The sequence below is a fragment of the Erythrolamprus reginae genome, chromosome 11 (assembly GCF_031021105.1).
Source record: "Erythrolamprus reginae isolate rEryReg1 chromosome 11, rEryReg1.hap1, whole genome shotgun sequence".
Classification (NCBI taxonomy): domain Eukaryota; kingdom Metazoa; phylum Chordata; class Lepidosauria; order Squamata; family Dipsadidae; genus Erythrolamprus; species Erythrolamprus reginae.
The window spans coordinates 33,610,116-33,632,350 of record NC_091960.1 but is presented as its reverse complement, the minus strand read 5'-3'; the positions used below and the strand labels follow the sequence as shown (position 1 = coordinate 33,632,350).

Genomic DNA, 22,235 nt, shown 5'->3' with positions numbered 1-22,235 from the left:
CACCGCAGAAGCACTGAAGTTATAAAGAGACCTTTTGCTCAGACACTTGCTCTTACTAATTTCACTTGTCCTAGATACCAGAACAAGTAGTAAGTCTTAAAATCCCCTAGGTTTCGTTTTGGGGTTTGTTTGGGGTTTTTTTTAAACTGAGTTAGACAAGCCGTGCAAAGAACTACCACGGGATTAGTAAAATATTCATGTGGATAATTCAATTCAGAATGCAAGAACAAAGAGAACCAGTGACCTGAAAAGATTTGGCTAGCTGGGGAATTCTTGGAGTGGAAGTCCAACGAAGCAGTGGAAGTGATGTGCCGGTGCCTGGAGGCTGTTGGGGCCTGGATGGGTGTCAACAAACTCAAACTCAACCCAGACAAGACGGAGTGGCTGTGGGTTTTGCCTCCCAAGGACAATTCTATCTGTCCGTCCATTACCCTGGGGGGGGAATTATTGACCCCCTCAGAGAGGGTCCGCAACTTGGGCGTCCTCCTCGATCCACAGCTCACATTAGAAAAACACCTTTCAGCTTTGGCGAGGGGGGCGTTTGCCCAGGTTCGCCTGGTGCACCAGTTGCAGCCCTATTTGGACCGGGAGTCATTGCTCACAGTCACTCATGCCCTCATCACCTCGAGGTTCGACTACTGTAACGCTCTCTACATGGGGCTACCTTTGAAAAGTGTTCGGAAACTTCAGATCGTGCAGAATGCAGCTGCGAGAGCAATTATGGGCTTCTCCAAGTATGCCCATATCACTCCAACACTCCACAGTCTGCATTGGCTGCCGATCAGTTTCCGGTCACAATTCAAAGTGTTGGTTATGACCTATAAAGCCCTTCATGGCACCGGACCAGAATATCTTCAGGACCGCCTCCTGCCGCACGAATCCCAGCGACCGGTTAGGTCCCACAGAGTTGGCCTTCTCCGGGTCCCGTCGACAAAATGTCGTCTGGCGGGACCCAGGGGAAGAGCCTTCTCTGTGGGGGGCCCGACCCTCTGGAACCAGCTCCCCCCTGAGATTAGGATTGCCCCCACCCTCCCTGCCTTTCGTAAACTCCTTAAGACCCACCTTTGCCGTCAGGCATGGGGGAACTGAAACATCTCCCCCTTGCCCATGTTGTTTTGTTGATTGATTGACTGTGTGCCTGTTTTTTATATATACTGTTTTTATGAGATTATTAATTTAAATTGCAACTAGATGGGTGAGCATTGGATTTGGTATTATGTACTGTACTGTTTTTTTAAAAATTATTATTATTGTTGTGAGCCGCCCCGAGTTTGCGGAGAGGGGCGGCATATAAATCCAATAAACCTAAACCTAAACCTAAGCCTTAACATTGGCAAGGCTGTGGAAGTCTGTTTTAATGTAGGGCTCCTGGGAGTTTGTCGGTGTTCGGGTGAACCGGAAGGATCGACGGGGTTCGGCAAACACCCAAATATCATCCCGGGCTCCAGGAGTCTCCATGTGGCCCAGTCCAGGTAAATGCAGGGGCTTTGTCAGCAATGGACAGCCAAATTTTTTACTGCCACACTTTGGGTGTGGCTTATTTTGTGGGTGTGGCTTAATGGCCATGTGACTGGGTAGGAGTGGCTTGCCGGCCACGTGATCAGATGGGAGTGGCTTGAACAATCATCATTGTTCAAGTGAACTATTAAGTCCTCGACTTACAACCTCACCAGTGTCGCTCGCTGGGGTGACAATTTGCTTTGTGTTTCCCGCACTCTCCTTCCTGGGTTGCCCCCTTCAGCTCAGGGTGGGTTGCTAGGTGAACGGGTGCTGCCAGAAGTATAAATGCTGCCAGCACCACTTCCACCCATGCCTTGTTCTTGCACCTCAGGTGAGAGGTGGGCGCGGGAGGCTGGAGGGAGCCAGGCAGGAGAGAGGGAAGCTTGTCTGAGGCCAGGAAGGAGGAAAGAGGAAAAAAGCAAGGAGCGCAGACGCAGTAGCAGCAGCAGGGGAAAAAAGAAGAGCTGAGCCGAGACCAGTAATCCAGGAAGTGACAGCCACCGATCAGCTGGAGCTGTGCACGCATCTTCATTTCCACTGGTGGAACTGCGCCCCACCCCGTCCTGCCTGCTGCCCACCCCTGGGCTTTGTGGAGCGTCTCAGAGGGCAAAAAATAAGCCTCCCGGAAGTTTCAGAAGTCTGGAAACAGTCCTGTTTCTGGGCTCTGTTCTGTCTGGGTCACTCCGGAAGCCAAGACCAACCCAAAAGGAGAAGCCAGACACACCGGTAAAAGGCAAAGGCAGTTTATAAAATTCAAGAAAAACACAGGTAACAGAAAATGTCCTTACAAACAGGAAAATGCTGTATCTTCAAATATATCCACGAAGGCAAAATTCCATGCAGCAATACAAGATTCGTGCTGCCAAGACGAGGCTGTAGATAGCAGACCTACACCTCCCACGGGTCTTCCAAACTGCTGGGCCACAAGCCAGGAACAGAGACGCCGAGAACAAAGCAGGACACCGTAACTCCAACTGATAACACTCCACATGGCTTCAAGGGCTTGCCTGCCTTTTAAACCCTGCTAAGGAGGACCACACTCAAGCCCAGCTGTTCCTAATTCAGTGCTGATAATACTTCTTTAATTGCTCCTTTCTTTGATCTGAACGTCTCTGTCGCATGTCAATGATGGCTTGTGCTTCATCACCTAATGACTCCAAGCTACTGGCTGGGGAGAGCCCCCCCCCCCCGGGCTCTCATGCTGTTCTCCTTCGTCCCATTCCTGACTTTCCCCTCCCCCGTCCGACTGCTCAGCCCCCTCCTCTTCGCTGTCATCCTCCTCCGGGCATGGAGCCAGCAGAGACACAGCCGGTCCCTGAGCAGCCTCAGGCTGAACCACAACAGGTTCCAGACGCCCTCTGTTGGCCAGGGGGAGCAGTTTTTGCCCTCCCAGAGACTTGAGAAGTTCCAAAAGTCCAGAAACATGCCTGTTTCTAGGTTCCAGAGGTTGGGGGAGCAGTTTTCGGCTTTCCGGAGGCTTGAAAAAAACCTCCAGAACCTGGCGAGGCGCAGCTATGCATCATGGGAGGAAGCAAACCGACAGTGAGGCAAGTTAGAACTCACCCCTGCATCATATCCAATTAAATAAATAAATAATAAATAAATAAATATCATCTTTAATTTTTTAAACCATACTCTGGATGTCTTTTTTTGGGTCATCAAATACCGACAGAACACATCCGAAGGACAAGAAAAGGTAGAAATAAATGCGCATTTTATTATCAACTCAAAAGTAGAAACCCCGTTTTACATGTGAGAAAGTAGCATAATTTCATACGTAAGGAAAGTCCACGTTTAAAAAGAAAAATCACACCTCTCTATCGATTCGTGAGACAAAAAAAAGTACAGCAGAACAGAGGAGCGGACGAAAATCATTACAATCCACTTGTTAAACCGGTAGCTTTTTAAAAACAGGCGGTGTCGTCTACTTCTCTGGGTTTAATCCCCTGTGCGTTTTTCTGTCTCATAGAAATGAGCGTGCTTTTGCTGCAGGATTATCTTACAAAATCTTCTACAGTGCTCCTTTTGAGCAGAATCAAGCCTCTAAAATATATATATATATATTCTACAATCTGCAAGGAAGGCAGGGCTGCCAAGCTGTAGTCATTTGAACAGAGCTTGTGCAAAAAATCCCCGAGGCTCAACGCACGCCGGAGTTTGTTTTATTAATAAGAATGCTTTGTTTTGTTAATTCAGTAAGACGTGCGGGCAGGCAAATTTCGCTGCCAATAAGTGAGACCCTTTCTCTTTTGAGCCACAGAATCCGTGACAACCTTCCTCCTCACCCATTGCTTATATAGAAAATAAAACAGCTTTGTATTAGTGGCAGTCCCTAAACCAACCAAAAATGAAGAAAGCTGTAGCTGTTGGGTCAAGGGGACAACGTAAGTAGACAAGAGCTTCCTCCCTTCCCAAATGTGCAGTTTGTCACCCTGAAGATGATATATGGATTATCTTGTGAGATCAGGGACTTCAGATGACAACCGGAAGGCAAATGTTGGGGTTTGAGCAGGAGGCTTTCTGGAATCAGGTCTTTATGGTTTGTTTGATGGGTGTGCGACCCCCACCCCACCCCTTATTCTAATTCAGAGGTCTCTTCTTTGGACTCCTCTGGGAGCGGGTACAAGAGGTCGGGTGTACTGATAGGAGCTTCTCCAGAGATGTTGCTGTCTATGAAGGAGGTCAATAAACAGTTCTGGTATTGGTCCTGTGTGATCTGGATAAGGAAGAGAAAGCAACTATTTAGTGTTCTGTCTGGGTCCCCCCAGACGCCAACACCAACCAAAAACAGTAGCCAGACACACTGGTAAAAAGCAAAGGCAGTTTATATTATTCAAAGCAAACACAGGTAACAAAAACTGTTCTTACAGACAGGAACACGATGAAGCTTCACAGAGGTTTCACGAAGGCCAGGCAATAAAACAGGATTCTTGCTGGCAAAAACAACGCTGGAGATAATAAAACCCACGCCTCCCCCAAGTCTTCCAGACTTCTAGGCCACAAGCCAAGATCAGAAACACCAAGAATCGAAGCAAGGTCCCAGGACTCCCAGTTGATAACTCTCCACAAGACTGTAAGGGCAGGCCTGCCTTTTCAACCCTGCTGAGGAGAACCACACCCAAACCCAGCTGTTGCCAATTCAGGGATGGAAATACCTTTCTAATTGGCCCCTTCTTTGAGCTGCACGTCTCTGCCTCATGTCTATTATAGCCTGTGCATCTTCATCCAATGAATCCAGGCTACTAGCTGGGGAGACGCCCCCCCCCCCCCGGGGGTCTCAGGCTGCTCTCCCTCCTCCTCTTCCTGACGTTCCTCTCCCCCGTCTGCCTGGTCCTCCCCCTCCTGTTCACTGTCCTCCTCCTCTGGGCATGGATCCGGCAGAGCTCCAGCCAGTCCCTGAGGAGCCTCAGGCTGAATCACAACATTTAGTAACTTACCACTGGGGAACCAAAGGCATGGGATAACGGTGGTTCTCTTCCTACCTTTCCGGTCAGTCACAGTTGGTGTTAGTGGGGGGTCAGAGGTCGACCTCTAGGTTTCTAATTGTGGAGTTCCTCAGGGGTCGGTCCTCCTCTCCCCCCTTCTATTTAATATCTACATGAAACCGCTGGGTGAGATCATCCAAGGACATGGGGTGAGGTGCCATCAGTAAGCGGATGAGACCCAGCTGTACATCTCCACCCTGTGTCCACTCGGCGAAGCAGTGGAAGTGATGTGCTGGTGCCTGGAGGCTGTCAGGGTCTGGATGGGTGCCAACAGGCTCAAACTCTACCCTGACAAGACGGAGTGGCTGTGGGTTTTGTCTCCCAGGGACAATCCCATCTGTCTATCCATTACCCTGGGGGGGGGAATTATTGACCCCCTCGTAGAGGGTCCGCAACTTGGGCGTCCTCCTTGATCCACAGCTGACCTTAGAACATCATCTTTCAGCTGTGGCGAGGGGGCATTCGCCTGGTGCACCAGTTGCGGCCCTATTTGGACAGGGAGTCCTTGCTCACAGTCGCTCATGTCCTTATCACTTCGAGGTTCGACTACTGCAACGCTCTCTACATGGGGCTACCTTTGAAGAGTGTTCAGAAACTTCAAATCTTGCAGAATGCAGCCACGCAAGCTATCATGGGTCTTCCCAGATACACCCATGTTTCTCCAACACTCCGCGGCAAACATTGGGTACCGATTGGTTTCCAGACACAATTCAAAGTGTTGGTGATGACCTATAAAGCCCTACATGGCATCGGACCAGATTACAGTCATACCTCATGATACGAACTTAATTGGTGCAAGGAGGAGGTTCGTATGACGAAAGGTTCGTAAGACGAAACATTGTTTCCCATAGGAAACAATGTAAAGTCAATTAATCCGTGCAACCAAAAAAACCCGCAAAAAAACAGCTTTCGGCGACTGCTGGGAAGCCGCGCGGCTGTTTTAAAAGGTGACAGCCGGCCTGGGGGGCTTCCCAGCACCCCCCCGAACCGAACCCGGGGTTCAGAAAAATTTTGCCTCTTCTTACGAACTTTGTTCGAGTTACGAACCAGCGTTCGGGAGGCTTCTGGGAAGCCCCGCCGCCCAGCTGTCACCTTTTAAAACAGCCGCGCGGCTTCCCAGCAGTCTCCGAACGCCGGTTCGTAACTCGAAAAAAGTTCGTAAGAAGAGGCAAAATTTTTCTGAACCCCGGGTTCGTATCACGAGTTGTTCGTAAGACGAGGGGTTCGTATCTTGAGGTACCACTGTACTTACAGGACCGCCTTCTGCCGCATAAATCCCAGCACCCGATAAGGTCCCACAGAGTTGGTCTTCTCCAGGTCCCGTTGACCAGACAATGTCGTCTGGCGGGGCCTAGGGGAAGAGCCTTCTCTGTGGCAGCCCCAGCCCTCTGGAATCAGCTCCCCCCGGAGATTTGCACTGCCTCCACCTTCCTCGCCTTTTGCAATACCCTTAAGACCCATCTATGTCACCAGGCATGGGGCAGCTAGATCATGCCCCCTTCTTCTCTGTCCATTAAATATTATGTGTGGATGTGATTGAGTAGACTGACTGTTTTTAACACAATGGGATTTTAGCGTACTGTTTTAAATATTAGATTTGTATACATAGTTTTGTATTGCATGTTGTGAGCCGCTCCGGGTCCTCAGAGAGGGGCGGCATGTAAGTCTCATAAATAATAAAATAATAATAATAATAATAATAATAATAATAATAATAATAATAATAATAATAATAATAATATTATTATTATTTAGGGGAAGGTGCTCTAGAGGTTTCTCCATGCCATTTTGTGGAGGAACCAGCCCAATGAATGGCTGTTTACTACCACACTGAGGGCGTGGGTTATTTTGTGGGTGTGGCTCACTGGCCATGTGACCAGGGGTGGCTTAAAGGTCACGTGACCGGCTTAAAGGTGGCCAACTTGATGTCAACTTGAGCCGACCACAATAAATAGATTTCAGAGTCTCCCAGAACTGGCTCACCTTGATATACAGAAGGTCACTGAGGGCCTTGACTGTGAAGTCAGCCATATATTGTAGGCTGGTGCTGGGAAGAACCTGGTTGGCGCTGATGCTACTGATGAAGGCAGATCCCATCTTTTCAATGCTCTTCCGGCTGATACTGTTCAACCGAGCCGCAGAGATGGCATCAATCCCTAGACATTGTAGACAAGAAGGCATTAATTGTTTTATTTATTTATTTATTCATTTATTCATTCATTCATTCATTCATTCATTTATTTTGTCCAATACACAATGAGGGTTTTAGTGGGTATATATCTATATACACATAGTAAAATACATGATGAAGGTTATAGAGGAGCTACTCATAACAAAATATATCTATGAAAGAATAGAAAAGAAGATATAGTAATAGAACATACCAATGAAAGAACAGAAGAAGAGATATAGGAATAGAGGAAAGGTATAGGAGATATAGGAGAGCAATAGGACAGAGGACGGAAGGCACTCTAGTGCACTTGCACTCGCCCCTTACTGACCTCTTAAGAATCTGGATAGGTCAACTGTAGATAATCTAATCATCTAATGATGATATAGAGCGCTGCACACCAGGACAGCTAGACACAAAAACAATTTTTCCAGAATGCCATCACTCTGCTAAACAAATAATTCCCTCAATGCTGTCAAACTATTTCCTAAGTCTGGACTACTGTAAATCTTCTCATTGTTCCCATCACCTATCTCCTCCCAGAAATTACTGTAACTTTGTTACTTGTATCCTTACAATTTATATTGTCTGGTTCCTAATATTATTTGATTTCTGTTTGTAGCCAGGCTACTATTTTGTGTCTTATGATTCTAGACCAAATAATCCTTTCTTTTATGTGCACTGAGAGCATATGCTCCTGCCCCAAGCAATGTGGAGGTGGAGGTGTAGGAGACATCCACATGCCGCAAAGCCTGTTTTGCTTCCAGTAGAATCTGTCTCCTCTGACCAAGGAAGCATGAGTGACAGGGAAGAGGGGAGTTGGGCAGACAGCACAGGAGGAGATCAATCATCTGTATCATCCCTGGATTCTGAACAAGTATTAATGACACATCCACGCATGCGTAGAGTGATGCATAGGAGACAACAACTGAAGGATTATTACAAGAGAAAATAAGGCCACCTGTGGTTGGATGGGGCTGCTGTAATTAGTGCTACAGATAAAAGTGCAGCCTGGTGTTTTAGCCTCATGGCAGTTTATCTGATTCATTGTTTCGTCAAGATTGTGGGTTTTTGTTGTTCAGGATTGTGTGTGTGGACTCTCTGGACTTTAGAATTGGACTCAATTTCCCAGTTATTGGGTGAGCAATTGGATTGCATTTCACCTGTGTCTTGTGTGTACCAGAAAATCCCTTTGACAGGGAGCTGTTTCTGTTTTTCTGTTTATAAAAACTTTTGGGTTTTCCTTTTATCGTGTGGTGTGTGTCTTCCTGGACTAATTACCCTGTAATTACGGGCGGTTGAAACACGCCGGCAGAACATGCACCAAGACAAATTCCTTGTGTGTCCAATCACCCTTGGCCAATAAAATTCTATTCTATTTTATTTTATTCTGAAACAAGCAACTGTCCGGTTTTTACTATGGTTGTTAAAACTCAGTTACAAACCAGAGGCTGCATTTGCACAACAGATTGACTTTTAAGCCCACGGCTGTTTTTACAAGATGGGCAACCACACTAATTGGTTCAAATTGACAATTGTTTAACGTTCATCTGGTTAATTTTGGAGGGCTTTCACATGCTATACACATCCAACCTGCATCTTTTGATGATAATACTGTAGGAAGCCCCCTCCCTCCCTTATAGAAGAATGAAATGTTTGGGGAAATATTAAAAAAGGCAAGATAGAATATTTCCCCTAAATGAGAAAAATCTTGAACAGAAACTGAGGAGGCCAGCTTTTAGAAATGCAGATTTGGTAATCCGTTCACAAGGACTTAAATAGGATACACATTGATACACATTGACCTCTCCAGGTTCCTAAGAGGTCAGTAAGGGGCGTACATATGTGCACCAGTGGGCCTTTCATCCCCTGTCCAATTGTCTCTCCTTTATCTCATATAACTTTTCTTCCTTTCATATATCTTCTCCTCTATTTTTATATCTTTTCTTCTACCCTTTTCTTTACATATACAGTGATACCTCGTCTTACAAACGCCTCGTCATACAAACTTTTCAAGATACAAACCTGGGGTTTAAGATTTCTTTGCCTCTTCTTACAAACTATTTTCACCTTACAAACCCACCGCCACCTCTGGGATGCCCCGCCTCCAGACATCCGTTGCCAGCAAAGCGCCCGTTTTTGTGCTGCTGGGATTCTCCTGAGGCTCCCCTCTATGGGAAACCCCACCTCCGGACTTCTGTGTTTTTGTGATGCTGCAGGGAAATCCCAGCAGGGGAATCCCAGCAGCGCAAAAACAGGTGCTTCGCTGGCAATGGAAGTCCGGAGGTGGGGTTTCCCATGGAGGAGAGCCTCAGGGGAATCCCAGCAGCGCAAAAATGGGCGCTTCGACTGGCAAAAGGGGTGAATTTTGGGCTTGCACGCATTAATCACTTTTCCATTGATTCCATTGGAAAACATTGTTTCGTCTTACAAACTTTTCACCTTAAGAACCTCGTCCCGGAACCAATTAAGTTTGTAAGACAAGGTATCACTGTATTACTACATGTCTATTCCTAATGTTTATCTCTTACTAGTATCATGTATATAAACATTGTTATATCTTTGTATACTACCAATATGCACTTGACAAAATGAATGAATGAATGAATGAATAAATAAATAAATAAATAAATACCTAATAAAAATTCAATCACTAGCATCAAGACGATTGTGAGAATGCTGCCTTTGCCTAGCTCTTTTCCAGAAAAGACAACCATTTGTCCAAGATGAAATAAGATCTCCTTTCTTAGATAGGAGGTCAGACTAGATAGAAGACCTCCAATATTTCCAGCCCTGCTGTGATTCTATGATAGTTATTCCCCAGGCACCTTTTTAAAGGCAGAGGATTAAAACTTCAAACCAGCAGAGGGCGCTTGATAGCATTAGACTTACTAGCCTCATTCATCAGTCAACAAAACATCTTAAATCCCATGAGTGGTGGGATCCCAGATCTGCATTAGGAGAAGCAGACAAAAAATTGGGAAAAATTATGGACTAATAATTGGCGGATGACAAAATCGACTGAATTCAAGGAAAGCCAGTTAAAAATGTTTTACAGGTGGCACCTATCACCAGAAAGACTATCAAAAATGCTCCCCAAAACTTATCCATTATGCTGGAAGTGGAAAAAAGAAAAAAGCACGTTCTACACCACATGTGTACAGGCAAAAAATTTCTGGAATAAAATAACAAATTGGTTAAAAGAAATAGTAAATGAAGAAATTGAAAAAAAACCCCAGAATTATATTTATTGGGTATTTTTAATTAAAAAAAATAAAAAAAGAGGTAAGATATTTAGTTATACACATACTAACAGCTGCCAGGATAGTATATGCCCAACAATGGAAAATAGACAAACTACGGGAAGAAAATATAATAATTAAAAAAATATTAGACTGTGCGGAGATGGACAGGCTATCTAAAAGATTAGAGGGAAAAGAAGAATCAGATTACTATAAAATAGGGGCAAAATTTTATGATTGCTAAAGAAAAGAGCAACAAAGAAATAAATAAAAATGTACGCAAAGCAACACGTCGAATTAAAAAAAATTGAAAAATTAATACTATGTGAAAGAAGCAAAATTATCTGATCAAACACCTAAAAAGTGGGGAAACTTTCATTTCACAAATGTTGTATGTGTATGTTTCTGTGCATGTTTTTTTCTTTTTTATGTTATATTTAAAACAAACAAACAAACAAATAAATAAATGGAAAAGCAGACAGATGAGCTGAGATGAGCAGAGAGGTCAGAATGGGGCATTACCTGCTGGGATAGACGGCCCGAGAGCCATGTAGCCATAGTAGGAGAAGGGTCCGTTCTCAAACTTCATGTTTTCTTTGCATGCTTCCACTTCTACCTTCCCCTGGAACAGAAGGTTATAGTTGGAAAACTCTGTGTCTTGGTGGTGAAGAATTAAACTGGGCTTCACCTGCTGGGATGTCATAGCACAGGGATGGCGAACCTATGGCACGGGTGACACAGGTGGCACACAGAGTCATATCTTCTGGCACATGAGCCATTGCCCTAGCTCAGCTCCAATGTGCATGTGGGTGCTGGGCAGCTGGTTTTTGGCTGGCACAGAGGCGCTTGAAGGGCATTTGGGGCTTCCAGAGAGCCTCCAGGGGGACAGGGTGTTAGTACAGGGTACATGGTTGTTAGGGATTGCCATTGTAAACTGCATATTGTACACTTGTACCAAACGTGTACTTAAAGAGTTGATGTGCACTTAAAGGGTTAACTTGTACTTGAAGAGTTAATATTCGAGGCTGTTTCGTCACTTCCTCATTGAAGCTATAAAAGCTCATTATTTTGCTCGGTCACTTCCTTTTCACTTTTGCCTGAGAGGGGGGGAGTTGTGTTTAAGCTTCGTGCTTGTATAAGCTTTGTGCTTTTATCTATATTGTATTTTGCTTTGTGCTAATCTTGTAATTGCTCAGTGCGTATTATTCTGCATTTGCTTCGTGCTTATTCTGGATTGTTTATATTTTGTTTATATGTAAATAATACTTATTTAACTACATTAGTGCAGGGGTAGGCAAAGTTGGCTCTTCTATGACATGAGGACGTCAACTTTCGGAATTCCTGAGCTCCTGTGTTAGTGGGAAAGGCCCACTCTGGGGGGGGGGCAGAAGGGAGAAGACGGCCTGGTACCTGCAAGATAAGGATGAAGTAATCCGCCATCTTATTCCGCTGGTACAAGTAATGGTGTGGGGAGTCCTTGTAGTTCTCGTCGTATTTCAGCTCACAAATGACATCGCGGTGCTTCAGCAGACGCAACAGGTATTTTTCGGAGATGAGGGTGGGGCAAAATTGCAGGATCTCTGCAGGATGGGAAAAGGGCACAGACATGAGTGGTCCAGAGATAGAAACATAGAAACATGGAAGACTGACAGTAAAAAAAGACCTCCTGGTCCATCTAGTCTGCCCTTATACTATTTCCTGTGTTTTATCTTAGGATGGATCTATGTTTATCCCAGGCATGTTTACAAATTCAGTGACTGTGGGTTTACCAACCATGTCTGCTGGAGGTTTGTTCCAAGCATCTACTACTCTTTCAGTAAAATAACATTTTCTCATGTTGCTTTTGATCTTTCCCCCAACTAAGTTCAGATTGTGTCCCCTTGTTCTTGTGTTCACTTTCCTATTAAAAACTCTTCCCTCCTGAACCTTATTTAACCGTTTAACATATTTAAATGTTTTGATCATGTCCCCCCTTTTCCTTCTGTCCTCCAGACTATACAGATTGAGTTCATGAAGTCTTTCCTGACACGTTTTATGCTTAAGACCTTCCACCATTTTTGTAGCCCGTCTTTGGACCCGTTCAATTTTATCCATCACTTTTTGTAGGTGAGGTCTCCAGAACTGAACCCAGTATTATTCCAAGTGGGGTCTCACCAGTGCTCTATACAGCGGGATCACAATCTCCCTCTTCCTGTTTGTTATACCTCTAGCTATGCAGCCAACCATTCTACCTCCTAACTGTAAGAAGGTTATAACTTTAGTTCGGTGAGATTCTGTCCATTTGGGTTAAGCAAATAGAGGATGGTTGGTTTTGGCCATAGTTCCCTCTAAGCTGAGCAGTGAGCAATCGCTCACTTAAAAATCATCATCAACTCAGAGTTTTCCAAACCTGCCCAGAAGCCGAGAGGGAAAGAGTGAGAGGGAAGGAGAGAGAGAGGAAGAGAGAGAAACAGATGGAAAAAAGAGAGGAAGGAAAAGAGAAAGAAAAAGAATGGGAGTAAGGAAGAGAGAAAGAAAATCAAAATCTAGTTTGGAACTAGCTCAACTATTTAAGTGGCATTTTGATATTGATAGAGTTGCCCTATTATGAGCTCACTGTTATAGACACACAGTACAGTATTTTATTTTGAAATTCTCTGAGGCAAAACAGGGTGGGTTTTTTATTTGTTTGTTTGTTTGTTTATTATTTCTGTGCCGCTCAGTCCAAAGGGACTGCCGCTCAGACACTATACTTTTCCACCCACCCACCCCCCAAAAATTAGAGGGAACACTGGTTTTGGCGTGTGGGCTTTGGGCCTGAGCCTGACGCCCTACCTGTGGAGAGGAAGCGATGGGCGGCCAGGAGCAGCTGCTTGGAGATCTTTCTTTCCATTTCATAATCCCGGAAAACAGTGAAATCCCACCTCCTTAGCCCAGTGACTTTCCTTTTAGATCGATTGTCAACTGTAAAGAGGGAGAGCAAAGAAATGGTCACTCACACATTCATGCTGGACAGCCCATGCTAGCCACTACTTCTGTTTCACTGAGCACCGAGCCAGGGTGGACATTGTCAAGGAGATGGACGTGAAGGGGAGATTCAACTCTCTGGTCAACCGTGGGTGACTTTAGACCAGCTACCGCGTTTTCCCCAAAAATAAGACATCCCCCGAAAATAAACCCTTCCCAAAAAATGAGCCCTTCCTGAAAATATTTAAATGCATGTGCAGCTGGTCCCCACCGTTTTCTCTGGTTGGGGTTTAGGGAGACAGAGCTGGTCCATCTAGTCTGCCCCATCCTGCATTTTATCTTAGGATGGATATAGATTTATCCCAGGCATGTTTAAATTCAGTTACTGTGCATTTACCAACCACGTCTGCTGGAAGTTTGTTCCAAGGATCTACTACTCTTTCAGTGAAATAATATTTTCTCGCGTTGCTTCTGATCTTTCCCCCAACTGACCTCAGATAGTGTCCCCTTGTTCTTGTGTTCACTTTCCTATTAAAAACACTTCCCTCCTGAACCTTATTTAACCCTTTCACATATTTAAATGTTTTGATTAAAAGTCCCAATTTTTTGGAGAGTGCGTTGGACTCTTCATCCTTCGATGCTGGGCGATGACGTGCTCCATGCTGCCCGAAATCAGCCAATGCAAAATGGGGAGGTGGGGGGAGAAAAATTGAAGCGGTGGCCCAAAAGTTTGGTGCTATCAGCTGTGGGTTGGGTTGCTTTGCTCATGCCCAACAGCGAGAGAGAGAAGGAGAGAGGGAGAGAGAGATAGAATGAGAGAGAATGAGAGAGAGAATGAGAGAGATGGAGAGGGAGAGAGAAAGAAGGAGAGGGAGAAAGAGAGAAAGGAGATGGAGAGAGAGAGAGAATGAGAGAGAGAATGAGAGAGAGGGAGAGGGAGAGAGAAAGAAGGAGAGGGAGAAAGAGAGAAAGGAGATGGAGAGAGAGAGAGAATGAGAGAGAGAATGAGAGAGAGAGGGGGAGATGGAGAGAGAGAGAACGAGAGAGAGAGAATGAGAGAGAGGGAGAGGGAGAGAGAAAGGAGAGGGAGAAAGAGAGAAAGGAGAGGGAGAGAGAGAGAGAATGAGAGAGAGAACGAGAGAGAGAGGGAGATTGAGAGAGAATGAGAGAGAGAGGGGGGGAGAGAGAGAGAATGAGAGAGAGAATGAGAGAGAGAGAGGGAGGGGGAGAGAGAGAATGAGAGAGAGAATGAGAGAGAGAGATGGAGAGAGAGAGAATGATAGAGAGAGGGAGGGAGAGAGAGAGAATGAGAGAAAGAACGAGAGAGAGAGAGAGGGAGATGGAGAGAGAATGAGAGAGAGAGGGAGAGAGAACGAGAGAGAGAGAGAGAGAATGAGAGAGAGAGGGAGAGAGAGGGAGGGAGAGAGAGGAAGGGAGAGAGAGAAAGAAAGAGAGGGAGAGGGAAAGAGAGAGAAAGGAGAGGGAGAAAGAGAAAGAACGAGAGAGAGAGAGGGAGAGAATGAGAGAGAGAACGAGAGAGAGTGAGGGGGAGAGGGAGAGAGAGAATGAGAGAGAGAGGGAGAGAGGGAGAGAGGGAGAGAGAATGAGAGAGAGAGAACGAGAGAGAGAGAACGAGAGAGAGAGAACGAGAGATCAGCGGGTTGGAGAAGAGACCAAGTGTGCACCTCTCCTGAAAAGAGTAGGGCAATCGCTTTCTTTGAGGTGAAGTCCCACCCTAACACTATTAAGTGGAGAACAAACGCTGAGATAAAATTCTGTACAAATATTTCAGTCGTCCACCCCCACTCCCCCGTAGTTGTCTCCCTAACACATACGGACACAACTATTCTCTGCAATTATTTAAATATAGAACTAACCGTACATATCCGATTCATCCACAATTTCAGACTTGATGATTTCTTCAATGACATCCTCCAAGGTTACTAAGCCCACCACTTCAATGACTTGTTCGTGGCTAACCTCATTAATCTGTTGGACAATGGCCAGGTGAGACTTACCTGTGGGACAGATTAAGTTGTTTTGCTGGGATCAGTGTCACATCGCAATAGTCCTTGGAAAATAAAATTCAGCTTTGGAAAATATAGTAAAGGTTTTGTCCGATAAATAACCTCTTTCATGTCACCTTGGTTCAGAGCTAGTAGGCATGAAAGCTCGGTGGTTAAAGATGCTGGTAGAACAGTGTTTCCCAATCTTGGCAACTTGAATATATCTGGACTTTCTCTCTTTCTTTCTTTCTTTCTTTCTTTCTTTCTTTCTTTATTTATTTATTTATTTATATTTTGTCCAATACACAATGAGAGTTTTAGTGGGTGTATATATATATATATATATATATATATATATATATATATATATATATTCAAATTCAGCAAAAAAACATGTGACACATACAGATAGAATTGTCCGCTATCAATAAAAGTAACTGCCTTGGAAATGGCCCTGGGTTGGGCCGAGAGGCAAATAAGGAGCTGTGATGTTCCTTCAATACACCAGGGTGATTCGACACAAAAATATGTAACCCTTCCCTGGTGCAGAGCTGAAGGGATTGGATACTGTAGCCTAGAGCAGCGTTTCCCAACCGGTGTGCCATGGCACACTAGTGTGCCGCGAGACACGGTCAGGTGTGCCGCGAAGCTAGGACCTAGAGAAGCTCCAGCTGGGCGGGGCGCTGCCGGTGCCAGACCGCTGTATCCGGCGTTCTCCTGCTGGGCCCCAAAGAAGGAAGGCGGGAAAAAGGAGGCAGGGGCGGGGAGGTGCGGCAGTAGGAGTAAAGGGAGCCGTGGCCGCCCCTGCCTCCCCACGGTGCCTCCGGCCAAACGCACCCCTGGCTTCTCCGCCCTGAGCCATTGCCCGCCCGATCTGCCCACTCTCCTCCGCCGCCGTCGCCTCCTGTCTTGGGGCGCGATCTGCCCCCTCTCCTCCGCCGCCACCTCCTGTCTTGGGGCGCGATGCGCCCCCTCTCCTCCGCTGCCGCCTCCTGCCTTGGGGCAAGCAATCTGGGAGTCCGGGACTGTGTGGCTTTGCGCCATGAAGAGAAAACGGTCGACTTTTCCCTGCTGCCATTTTCTCTTCATGGCGCAAAGCCACACAGACCCGGACTCCCGGATCGCTCGCTTCTCCGGTCAGCAAAGCCATCTGCCCAGGAAAGTGCCACGCATTGAAAAAGCGCGATGCTTTTCCGGGCAGCCGGCTTGCTGGCCGGAGAAGCGAGCGATCCGGGAGTCCGGGACTGTGTGGCTTTGCGCCATGAAGAGAAAACGGCAGCAGGGAAAAGTCGGCTGGGCTAACGGGAGGCGGCGCGTGGCCGGGCGCTGGGGAGGTCTGGGAGGGCGAGGGGCTCCAGCTCTCTCTCTCTCTTTCTTTTTCTCTCTGTTGCCGGCATAGTGAACGAGAGAGAAAGAGAGAGAGAAAAAAAGGAGGGGAGAGAGAATGAGAAAGAAAGCAAGAGAAAGAGAGGGAAAGAAAGCAAGAGAGAGAAAGAGAGGGGGAAGGAGGGAGAGGGAAAGACATAGAGGGAGGGAAGGAGGGAGAGAGAAAGAGAGCAAAAGAGAGAGAAAGAAAGAAAGAGGGATGGAGAGAGAGAAAGAAGGAAAGGAAGGAAGAGAGAGAAAAAGACGGAGGGAGAAATAGAGTGAAATGGAGGAAGAGATTTTTTTTTGTCCAAACTTTTCTTTAGCTCCCCCCCGCTCCCCCCGTTCAGTGTTCCCCAGAATTTTGAAAATATGAATAATGTGCCGTGGCTCAAAAAAGGTTGGGAAACACTGGCCTAGAGGATAATTCTCAGCCTTACAAGGCAAAGGTTGCAGGTTCAAGTCCCAGTGGGTATGGCTAGCTGATGAGGCCAAAATAAGGCCGAAATAGATCTATCCTAGTCTCCCTTAATTTTCAAAAACAACAAAAAAACATGTGACATATATATATATATATATATATATATATATATATATATATATACATACACACACATAGTAAAATACACGATGAAGGTTATAGAGGAGATACTCATAGTAAAATATATCTAAGAAATAATAGAAAAGAAGATATAGTAATAGAACATATCAATGAAACAATAGAAGAAGAGATAGAGGAATAGATGAAAGGTATAGAAGATATAGGAGAGCAATAGGACAGGGGACGGAAGGCACTCTAGTGCCCCTTACTGACCTCTTAGGAATCTGGAGAGGTCAACCATAGATAATCTAAGGGTAAAGTGTTGGGGGTTTGGGAATGACACTATGGAGTTCCACGCTTCGACAACTCAGTTACTGAAGTCATATTTTTTACAGTCAAGTTTGGAGCGGTTAATATTAAGTTTGTATCTGTTGTGTGCCCTTGTGTTGTTGTGGTTGAAGCTGAAGCAGTCGCCGACAGGCAGGACAATGCTTAGATCATTTTTTAAGGCGTCTTAGTTCTAGGCTTTCTAGGCCCAGGATTGAAAGTCTAGTCTCTTAGGGTCTTCTGTTTCGAGTGGAGGAATGAAGGGCTCTTCTGGTGAAGTATCTTTGGACATTTTCAAGGATGTTAATGTCTGAGATGCAATATGGGTTCCAAACAGCATTTGCCGGCTGGGGAATTCTGGGAGTTGAAGTCCAAATATCTTCAAGCTGCCAAGGTTGGGAAACACTGAGGTAGAAAACTGACAGCCCAGATTGAAGACCTGGACACTGGACAGGGGGAGCTCCCGTTACTTGCTTAGCTCCTGCCTACCTAATAGTTCAAAAGCATTCAACTGCGAGTAGATAAACAGGTACCGCTTTGGTGGGAAAGTCAATGTGTTCTGTGCACTTCAGCATATAATCATGCTGTCCCCATGACCATGGAAATGTGTTCAGACACTGCTGGTTCCCTTGGCTAAAAAACAGAGATGAAGCAATTGTCCAGTCGTGTCCTGGAGTCGGACACAATTGGACAAGGGAAGTCTTTATCTTTACTTTTCTGGTTCATGTTGTGGTTAGCTCTGGCCCTGCTCCTGCCCCAAGGACTGTGGATGTGGGGGAGACCTGTTTTGCCCCCGGTGGAATCTGAAGATGAAGGCTCCTCTGACCAAGAAGACATGAGTGACAAGGAGGAGGAGAGTGGGGTAGACAGCTCAGAAGGAGATCAATTATCTAGCTCCTCCTTGGATTCGGAACAAGAGTTAATGATACAGCCACGCATAGGCAACAACAACTGAGAGATTATTATCAAAGAAAATGAGGCCACCTGAGGTTGGGTGGGGCTGTGGTCATTAGTGAGGCTGCTATAAATAGCAGCCTGTGGGTTTGGCCATTGTGGAGGATTATCTGATCGTGGTGTTTCGTGACTGCTTTACTGACTTTGACCTTTTGTGTGCTGATTTTCCCCCGCTTTGAAACTAAACCAGAACAAAGTGTGCTTCACTTTGTGACAGAAGAAGGACTGTGAATTGCCTCACACTGCAAGCTAAGTATCACAGAACTGATAAGGGACTTGTACAAATTACCAGTTTGTTTGGAGACGAGTGCTCTTTGCTATACCAAAAGAGGGCTTGGTTTATTTGAATTTTCATTATAAAGAACATTGTTTTGAATTTTCAAACGTGTGTGTGTGAAATTTGTATCTGTGAATTTTGGGGAGGAGTCTACCAGAGAGCCCGACAGAACAAGTACTATTGCTATTTTTTTTTCTCCTTATTCAAACATAAAAGCAAACTATTGGATCTTTACCAAACTTTTAAGAGAAGTGTGCTCGTATGAGCAAGAATTGTGTAAACCTCCAGAAAAGTTGATTTCACTACCCACATGGAGGTAGTTGTATGACTGACCACAACCCCTCTTTAAAAAAGAATAGGACAGCTGGTTTTCCCTATCCTATACATCCCTTAATTCAGTGTTTCTCAATTATTTTCTGTTATGCCCCCCCCCCAGTAAGAAGTAAACATTTCATGGCCCCCAACTCTCCACCGATGATTGTTTGCAATATTCAGCACGTTTTCGCTGAAAACACTCAAGCGGCCATCAGCGTAACTGGGGTGTAATGTGTTTAAGTGACGCCTTAATTTATTTGGCTTCATGCTGTCCACTGCCAACGTTTTTAGACATAGCAAACATAGCGGTCTTAAAATGCCTCCCACCATAGTCACAATGAAGCCAAGCACTACATACACTTCATCATATTTCCTCGTCTTAGCTTTCGGGAGACTTACGTTTGTCTCATTCTCTCCATGTCTCTCTCCTCCTTTCTTTCTGCCCCTGTTAAATATTTTTCCACGGTGTCTCTTACATGCACGTCATATCTCCTGCTCTGTGCTGTGTACTATTGTTCGGTGCAAAAAAAAAACCTACTCCCTGCAGCAAAAAAAAGCACATTCCACAGGGTCGTGTGCCCCCCTCTGGCATTGCTCCATGCCCCCTGCAAGGGGTCCCACCCCACTATTTGAGAAACATTGCCTTAATTGTTCTATTTTATAAACCACCCCAAGGTCGGCATGAAACGGTCATTACCTTTTTTGAATTCTTCGAGCACAGCATCCAGTCTGGTAGTGTTGTAGACATAATGGATTGGGTGGTTGTAAAACTTGGTGATTGTCTTGAGTGGGGTGCAATCATCTGGATCGACGAATGCAAGATCTTTGACGTACAACATGTCAACAATGTTCTTCTTTTCCTTCATGTAGATTGGGATCCGGGTGTAGCCACTCTTTAGGATCTCAGACATTGTATCAAAGTCCAGGATGGCGTCGCTGTTGAGAAGGAAGCAGTCTGTCAATGGGGTCATGACATTTTCCACCACCTTAGTCCTCAACTCCAGGGCCCCTTCGATGATATTCAGCTCTTCTTTCATCAAGTCGTTATAAGGCTGGGTCAACCGAAGCATCTCCATCAGCTTCTCTCGGTTGTAGACCGTGCCCATTTCTTTCCCAAGGAGGTAGTCCAAGAACCTACTGATTGGGTAAGCAATCGGAAACGTGACCAACATAATCAACCTGGTAATGATGACGGTGTTGGCACCTATTGCCAAACCATGGCGGGAGCAGATGGCCTGTGGAAGGATCTCCCCAAAGAGGACAATGGCAATAGTAGAAAGCACAATAGACCAAATGTTTTCCCCAATAATTGTGTCCAACAATATGGTGAGAGAAGAATTGACCAAAACGTTACCGATCAACAAAGAACAGAGCAAATAATTCCCCGTACTTCGGAGGGGTTCGATCTTGGCGGCATATTCCCTCTCCTTGGGCGTGCCACAATTTTTCACAATGCGCAATCCCATAGGGTCAAGGGCCATTAGGCCTAGGCTGAGACCACTACACATCCCCGAGAGAGCCAAGAGAGTAGCCACTATGGCAATTTCAAGCCAGTGGGGCAGGCGCAAATCGTAGTCCTCTACCACTCGAAGGCACAGGTGGCTGTCCTTGAGCAGCTGGCGCGAGTTCCCGCGATGATCCTCGAGGCACATCATGTAGTCCTTGAAGCGGATATTCTTTCGCAGGACCTGGACCTTCACGGAGAGTAGGGCAGAAGTATTCTGCACCTCGCCGCTGTAGGGCTGTATCAATAAATCACTTGTTCTCTGAGGGCAGACGGAAAGGTTCCTCATGAAGCCCTTCAAGGAAGTCATCTCCACAAACCGAATCCTCTGCCAACTGGAATTGTGGATGCCTTTGCCATAGATCCGGAGGTAAATCAGGCTACCTTCCACCACTTCGATCATGCCTTTTTCCAAAATTCTTGACAGGGGATTGCTACTATTCTCCAGCCTCATCCCTATGATCACGGTGTCATTAAAGGACGATGCTTCCTTGCCAGCGCTGGCTCGCCACAGGAAGACGAAAAGAAGCATCGGGACCTTTGGGAGCATCAGGACCAAATCTGTGACCCTGATTGCTTCCTGTCTGTCACCAGCCAAAAAAAAAATACGCCTCAATGGATCAAATCCACGAAGGGATACGTTACAGTTACTCATTAAATCACGCACAGAACTGGAGTGGTATAGGTCACAAACCTATGTTCTATGCGGATCCGCCCACCTCATTTGCATCCTACATTCTTACCTGGTGTTCTGCTTGGGTGGGTGGCCACACAAAGTGGCAGCGTTCAAACACAAACACACACACACAGGAGTTTTAAAAAGACAAAGTTCTTTTTATGTACCTGTTCTGTCGGGCTCTCTGGTAGACTCCTCCCAAAAATTCACAGGTACAAATTTCAGACATACACATGTTTGAAAATTCAAAACAATGTTCTTTATAATGAAAATTCACTTAAACCAAGCCCTCTTTTGGTAAAGCAAAGAGCACTGGTCTCCAAACAAACTGGTAATTTGTACAAGTCCCTTATCAGTTCTGAGATACTTAGCTTGCAGCTGTGAGGCAATTCACAGTCCTTCTTCTTTCCCAAAGTGAAACACACTTTGCTCTGGTTTAGTTTCAAAGTGGGGAAAAATCAGCACACAAAAGGTCAAAGTCAGTAAAGCAGTCACAAAACACAACGATCAGATAATCCTCCACAATGGCCAAATCCACAGGCTGCTCTTTATAGCAGCCTCACTAATGACCACAGCCCCACCCAACCACAGGTGGCCTCATTTTCTTTGATAATAATCTCTCAGTTATTGCTGCCTATGCATCGCTCTCCGCATGCGTGGCTGTATCATTAACTCTTGTTCTGAATCCAAGGAGGAGCTAGATAATTGATCTCCTTCTGAGCTGTCTGCCCCACTCTCCTCCTCCCTGTCACTCATGTCTTCTTGGTCAGAGGAGCCTTCATCATCAGATTCCACCGGGGGAAAAACAGGCCTGCAGCATGTGGATGTCTCCCCCACATCTACAGTCCTTGGGGCAGGAGCTGGGCCAGAGTTAACCACACCACCACCAAAGTGACTAGGACTGGAACTGACTGCACTATTTGTCTA

General features: G+C 45.7%; 1 protein-coding gene across 1 annotated transcript; it reads right to left on the bottom strand.

Annotated features, from left to right (window-relative positions):
• Positions 1-4,075: 4,075 nt before the first annotated feature.
• LOC139173905 (metal transporter CNNM4-like) lies at positions 4,076-21,103 on the bottom strand. The gene is made up of 7 exons (XM_070763800.1): positions 19,826-21,103; positions 15,221-15,361; positions 13,212-13,340; positions 11,808-11,977; positions 10,920-11,019; positions 6,969-7,141; positions 4,076-4,216 (listed from the first exon to the last, which is right to left on the bottom strand). The coding sequence occupies exons 1-7, from the start codon at positions 21,084-21,086 to the stop codon at positions 4,076-4,078; spliced, it is 2,115 nt and encodes a 704-aa protein (XP_070619901.1). The 5' UTR covers positions 21,087-21,103.
• Between the last annotated feature and the right edge of the window lie 1,132 nt (positions 21,104-22,235).